The sequence below is a fragment of the Lipotes vexillifer genome, unplaced genomic scaffold, assembly GCF_000442215.2.
Source record: "Lipotes vexillifer unplaced genomic scaffold, Lipotes_vexillifer_v1.1 scaffold2094, whole genome shotgun sequence".
Lineage (NCBI taxonomy): Eukaryota > Metazoa > Chordata > Mammalia > Artiodactyla > Lipotidae > Lipotes > Lipotes vexillifer.
The window spans coordinates 605,901-612,988 of record NW_006790887.1 but is presented as its reverse complement, the minus strand read 5'-3'; the positions used below and the strand labels follow the sequence as shown (position 1 = coordinate 612,988).

Here is a 7,088-nt window from a genome sequence, read left to right as displayed (position 1 = left end):
CCCTCCTTCCCCTCCCCCTCCCCTCCCTCTCCCAGGTTCATGAGGGGCCGCCTCACACCTATTGGCTAATTTTCTCATAGAAAGCTAACTTTTTTTAGCTGGTAGGAACTTTTTGGTCATCTCGGTCAGCCTCCTCATTGAAGACGTGGGGAACTGGAAGACGTTAGACACGTGAAAAGGGCAGACAGGGCGTTGTGAGAAAGCCAGCCTCGACTCCAGGGGCGGGAGCGTCCAGGCCACAGAGCTGTGTCCTCACCATCTGGAGGCCGGGGTCCAGGACAAGGGTGGATATGACAAGGCTGGCCCCTCAGGGCTTCGAGGGGGTGTCTGTCCCAGGCCCTCTCCTCGGCCTTCGTGTCTACCCATCATCCTTCCTCTGCCTGGGTCTGATTCCAAACTCCCCCTTTTATAAGGACGCCAGGCACAGGCTGAGGCCCACCCATATGACCGTGTTGTCACTCCATCCCCTCTGTACAGACCCATCTCCAAATAAGGCCACATCCCGAGGTCCTGGGGGCTAGTGCACCCACACATCTTTTTTGGGGGGGACACAATTCAACCTTCGACACCAGGCACCCCTGGACGGCTCAGTGGTTGGCAGGGCAGTGCCAGGCCACTACCTGAAACCTTTGGGCCTGTTCTGCTCAGCACAGAGGCCGAGCCCAGAGGGACCTTTTCCTTGCACATGCTGAGCAGCAAGGTTAGAACAGGGGCTCCTGCTGTGCTCCAGCCCCTGTCACCCGCCTATATGGTCACTCACCCGCCGAGCTGGGTGGTGATCCTATTTTGGGATTGCTTTTTGAGAGAGCCACAGAGATGCTGGTGTAAGTAAGAAATGAGACACGAGATGAAGTCTTCAGACCACGTTTCAGGCCGCGTGTGCCTCCGGGACCTGCTTTGGGCGTGTTTGGAGCCGGGAAGCCAGCCGTGAGCCTCTGGCTGTGGGCCGTCACCTGCAGGGCAGCTTCCTGGGTAGGAACGGAACCAGCCTGTCTTCCTGCCGCCGTGGGGGCCGGCAGGTGTGCTGACCCTGGGCCCCAGACGCCCCGGTCTGCCTGGCACTGAGCCAACGGCGGTGCAGAGCACGAGTGTCTGCTTTCCTCCTTAAACATTTGATGGTCCTGCGGTTTGAGGTGTGGGTTTCTTCACGGGAGCAGAGCCCTTGCTCACGGGCTTCCTGAGGAAGGGGCGCCGGTGGAATAAGTGTGAGCTGAACCCCAAGGAGGACTCACCGCCTCGGAGCAAAAGTGCTTTGCGCTCACGCCGTCAACCCTCCAGCTCCCGGGTCTGTGGAGAAGCGTGTCGTCCGCTTAGCTTCTCAGAGTCCTGCAACAGACGTGATACAGACATTCACGGCTTTGCCTCAGCTGTGACAAGGCCAAGTCAATGAAGACGTTTCCAGGTGTCACTGGCTGGGAGCCTGAGTCTGGCGTTAACAGCTGGTCGAGACGTTCAGGTGACGTTTGCGGTTTGCTCACCCGTCCGGGGACCCAGGAAATTCAGGAAGGAAGTGGTGCCGGTGGTGCCATTTGTGAGCACAGCCCGGTGTGTGGGGTCTCCATGGAAGACTCGGAGCCCTCCAGGCAGAGGGCTGGCCCGTCACAGACGCACCGCATGCTTGCACCAGCCATACCCTCCAAGTAGAGGAAATGCCATCAGCCAGTGTAATGGTTTCATCTCAGTCTTAACAGAAAACTGAGACAGGTGCAGGGCCCCAGGGGAATATTGACAGACCTCTCGGATGAAGAAATCCCCATGGCAAGTGCCAGTGTCAACTCATGGCTTCTAAAGATGCCTAACTCGTGTTACCGCCAGCAGTATCAATGACTTCGTCTATTAGGGGAGTGAAGACCGTCGGCTCATGTACATATCGGTACACTCAGACAGTGTGAGGGACACGATCAGGGAGGCTAAGGAAACGCTATCCTTAAAGATCCATGTTAGGAGATGATGTCACAGGCCGGGGAGGCCTCCACACACTCTTCTTGGGTGGGTTCTGGTCGAACGTGGGCACGGGCTACGCATGGCATGGGCTAGAAAGAAGCCTGAATGGTTAAGCCACAGTGTCCTCCAAAGTCTCCCTCTCCCCAAGGCTCCTTTGCCCTAGTCATAATCAAGAAGCAATTCTAGAGCTTACTCCTCCTGTTGGCATTTATGAAAACCATCCTTATTTACTGACAACTCATCCTATACCACACAATGAGTTCTGCCAGTTCAGCTGACTTTTTGTCAGTTAGGTGTGTGTCCCTCTGTAATCTTTTGAACGTGTTCCTAAATCCCTTGCTCTCTGCCAGGCCTTACGTGAGCACTTTACAGAAGCCATTTATCACAACAAGCCTGTGAGTTAAATATCGTTATCCTACATTTTAGATGACAAATCTGACACTTTAAGATATTGAATCATTTGGCCAGGCTGGGTCAAGCCCGGACCCTTAGCTCTGTGGTCTTTGCCAAGCCAATTACTTGATGTTTTAGAGCCTCAGTTTCTTCAACCTAAATGGGAAAATGGACTCTATTCTGTCTATGGCACAGTGTTCCAGGCAGAAGGAGGATAATACACGTGAAACATTAGGGCAGGTAGAATATGCTACAGACATTCAAAGCACCGTGTTCTTAAACACGGGAACAGTACACGATAAATTCTTCAGGGGTTCAGAAAAGGAACAGGCACGGAGGGTTAATTCAGCAAGTTTCTTCTTAATAGGTGTTTTTCTCCTTCCCTCCTTGATAAAATTTACTACTGTGGATCTTATGAGAGGAAAATAACTCGGTTACAGAGCCTGAACCACAGAATAGTTGAGACTTGCCCTGCCGAGTGAAATGTCCACTGGACCGTCCCTGCTACATCAGCCTACCCTCCGCCGGACTCTGGCCCTTCTGGGATGGCTCCCGGTGTTTCAGAGGGAGGTTCAAGATGGTCCCACACTAAAAAAAAAAACAAGTTCACTGTTAATTTCTTTTTTTTTTTTGCGGTACGCAGGCCTCTCACCGTTGTGGCCTCTCCCGTCGCGGAGCACAGGCTCCGGACGCACAGGCTCAGCGGCCATGGCTCACGGGCCCAGCCGCTCCGCGGCATGTGGGATCTTCCCGGACCGGGGCACGAACCCGCGTCCCATGCGTTGGCAGGCGGACTCTCAACAACTGCACCACCAGGGAAGCCCCACTGTTAATTTTTAAATCAACACATTGCTGCAATATGAAATATGTGATGGGAAGGTAGAACTCTGAGCTTTGGAAGCCCTTGTCCCAGGCTCAGTGGCATCTTGGGAAGAGTGCCCTGCGGGGATGAAGGTGGCTGGACCGGTGCCCGCAGGGACGTAGGATGCTGGGAGCTGTCCTCACAGCAAGCTTAGCCTCCGTCTCTGCTCAAAACAGTTTTTCCCATTAACCATAGGGGTTCAAGCTAACCGAGACTCCCAAACTGAGGACACATTTTCTTGATTTTCCGACTAGAAGATCCAGCTGGCACTTGTTTACTGAGCCTGGTTGTTTGCAGGGCCCTGTGGAGATGAGAGGGACCCGGCAGCACCCCAGTCCTGGGCCTGTTCAGTGCGACCAGGCGGCCACTCCGCCCTGGGTGTGATTGGCACCCTCTGAAGCTCCGGGCCCTTCTCCCTGGTTCCCTCCGTCACGATGGACAGCAGCCCTGCCCTGGGTAGCGGGTTCTCAGACACTGGGAGCAGCCCAATTGCTGCTATTAGCAATGCCTGAAGTGGGCTTGTGGAGAATATTTGCAGTGAGGGGGGCTCCTGGGAGACCCTCGGGAACCCTTTGGAATCAGCTAGAAGCCCTGCTCTGTGTATCCAGGCTTCAGTGTGCGGGCAGAAAGCACGGTCCCCATTCAGAGAAGGGCCCGGCTTCCGAGCGGCCCGCACCGTCTCAGGCTTTGATGTGTCTGGACGCCCCCCCCCCATACACACACACACTGAGAAACTGGGCCTCTTGAACTCCATTTTGGGGTGAGTGTTTGTAGCGCTTTGGAATGTCAGAGTTGAGTTGACCGACTTTTCTTGTGGGTTTTATTTCAACTTCCTGCCACAGCCAATTTTCAGTCTCTCAAGAACAAATCTGTGCAGGACCCGGAAGCCATTGAGTCCAGGGGACTTTTGAATCGTTGGTCACAGCTTAGCGGGGGGCTTTGGCAGCTGCCATTGTAAACACCTTCAGAACATTCCACAGCGTCTGGTCCGTGTCACCTGTGCTCAGGTAAACATGTCAGGCGTGAACCCCTTCCCCGTCTCTAGATGTTTCTTACCTGTCTTGTCTCTACTGGGAAAAAGCCAACGTTAATACCTCAATAAGACGGATAGGATGGCGTCCAGTCTCCAGTGGATGATACCTTCCAAGTTCAATCAGTTTAGGCCTCGCCAAGTTTCCCAAGCCCCAGAACTGTTTAAAACAAAAAATAAGTAAATAAGTAAAATCTCCCAGAGAAAGGAAAGAAACACAAACCACAGCAAAGCCCCCGTGCGTGCTCTCCTGACCGCACTGCCGAGCTGCTCCCAGGGCTGGGAGCGGGAAGTGGGGAGACGCGGCTGAAATGCCGGGAATCTGGACTTGGGGTAACACTCACCGCCGTGGAAACCCTGAGCTCCAGGGCTGCAGCCAGGCTGTTTTCTCAGCAGAAGCAGGTGGTGTGGGGGCCGCCGGAAGGCTTTCACTGCCGCACAAGATGATGGAGCTCGGCACTTCCCATTTTCAAGTTTGCATCTTGCGGAGGAAGGGGAGGAAGGTGGGAGAAAAGGGGACTCTCGGGGATGCCCTGCTGGCCGTGAAAGCTCCTGAAAACAGGCAGAGAGCTGTCACTGACCGCAGAAGGGTGGTTACTCCAGAACCAAAGTTAGGGATGATTCACATAGCAAACACATTAAGCTGTGACCGATCACATGTCCTTAATCCCCACTGAGCATCTGGTTTCAACACCCGTCAAATTGTTTTGCCCGTTTTAGGCACGTTTCTGTGTCGGCGAGTCCCCAGTGAACACTGCTCCCCGCACCCTCTTCCACTGCATTTTCTTTTGCTCTTTGCTCCTTGTAAAGCTACATTCTTGTAATCTCGAGTATTTCACCTTCTGTAGACGACAGAATTGTATGTATTGAATGATGGTCTAATAGCTTAATATCCACGTTAATGTTTATTTTCTCTGTGTTACCAAATACGTGTTATTCAAAGGCAAACACTACATGAGCTACTGCCCGGGAGCACCCAGCCTTGGCGTTGGAACTTGACACAAGAAAAACACGAGGTTCCCCGCACACCCTGACGCTCCACTTCGTGGGCTGAAGGACCCTCAGTGGGGGAGGGAGGGAGGGAGGAGGTGCGGTGACGGCCTTCAGCGGGACCTGGGGGCAGGGGACAGCAGTGGCGCTGGATGACGCCCTGCACGGGTTAACGCTCTGCTTTGGGGCTTGCAGACGACCACTCCCGGATCCGGCTGAAATCAGAGAACAGCCACAGCAGCTCTGACTACATCAACGCCAGCCCCATCGTGAGTACCGCCCGCCACCCACCAAGGCTCCCGGTGGAGGGGAGGGGGGGCGGGAGCGGGCCGGCCGGGCACTGGTTCCATAGCTGATAGCCAGTCTGTCTCCACCGGGTAACCAGCCTCCACCATCTTAACTAACCTCTGCCAGGTCACTGGCCTCCACCAGGGACCAGGGCTGGCGCTCTGCCCCCCTGCCCACTCCTGATGGCTTGGTCCCCAGGCGGGGCTGAGTCCCAGGCAAAGGGAACGTGGTGCCGGGGTGCTGAGCCTGGTCACCCCAGGGGCCCAGCAACAGCGCCCTGAGGAGTTACTGCTGGAACCCATGACTTTGGGGAAATTCGTAGCTGGTTGTGTAAAGGGCTCCTAGGCCCCCTTGTTCCCTGTTCGGGGGAAACAGGAAAACCCAGACCCAAACCTGGCACGTGTCGAAGTGATGGATGACGTGGAAGCAGGTCGGAAACTGCTGGTTGGTCCCCTCCGGTCTTTGCAGCGGGCGGGGTCTTCCCTTCGAGGGAGGGGGTGCGGCAGCGCCTCTCTGGGCAGCGGGTGTGATGGAGGACGGGGGCAGGTGAGACCTTCTGGCCGGCAGGTGTTCCCAGCCTCCGGAGAGCCCCTCACGGCCACAGCCTGCTGCTCCCTCGCGGCTTCCCGCCCTGCACCCGGGGAGGGGCCGCAGAGGAAAGTTGGGGGCCGCCCAAGGGGAAAGAAGAGGGGCTGGCACGGGGGTGAGTGTAGGTCGGCAGCTGGTGGGAGGAAACTGCCAGGGGTTCTCAGGGCGCGTGGTGGGCGCGCCTGGGCCCGCAGCAGAGAGGCAGGAGCAGGTGGGGCTGTGTCCCCCTTAAACCGTGGTTCTTGACGCTGGTCTCCGGGGAGCGTCAGGACAGCTCACTAAGTTCTCACATTGGCTTCAGTCAAATACGGGCGTGTAGGACGCAGCACATCCTGGGAGCTCCGGGGCTGTGAGGTTATGGGGGAAGGGGGAGGTGGCCGGGCGGGCCTGGGTCATCTCTGGATTCGTGAGAGCGCCCTGGGTGAACGACAGCCCCTGCTGTCCTCAGTGGTGACCTTGGATGAGACAGTTCACCGTCTGATCGCAAGCAGAACCGCTGATAGTAGACCGCTGTCATCGTGGTGGTTCCATTTATTTCAGTGCATCTGCTGTATAAAGCTTATTGTTATGACTCCAGTGTGCCGTGGGTCAGCCCCATTTCCTGACACCTCACAACCACACAGCGAGGGCACAGTGTAACACACTTGCGGTGCGAAAGGATTCGGAGGGCGGCATCTTGTCTGCCCCCGTCTGAGCTCAGGCCTTTGTTTCTGGGGTTATTTTTAAGGAGTCACTCCCTTTCCGTCCAGCAGAGTAGACCTCAAACGTCAGCTCTGTCTGTGTTCAGAGGCCTAACTGGAGCCGTTCAATCAGTCTTTCTAAATAAACACACTTGTTGAGTTTGGTATTTTTCCATCAATTCTAAATTCAAAAAACCAAGCCAAAGCCCCGCTGATTTACGCATCTCTCATCCACTGAGGGTGGGCTTTGTAGCTGCCTGGACCTGGTCCCTACACAGGGGTCATGGTGATGGTCTGTAGAAGGGAAAGCGCT

At 55.6% G+C, this 7,088-nt stretch overlaps 1 protein-coding gene across 1 annotated transcript in view; it reads left to right on the top strand.

Annotated features, from left to right (window-relative positions):
• PTPRN2 (protein tyrosine phosphatase receptor type N2) overlaps window positions 1-7,088 on the top strand; it is a 535,117-nt gene that overhangs the window by 480,761 nt on the left and 47,268 nt on the right. The window contains exon 16 of the mRNA XM_007463991.1: window positions 5,415-5,488. Within this exon, the coding sequence (XP_007464053.1) occupies window positions 5,415-5,488 (74 nt within the window). The remainder of the gene's footprint in view (window positions 1-5,414; window positions 5,489-7,088) is intronic.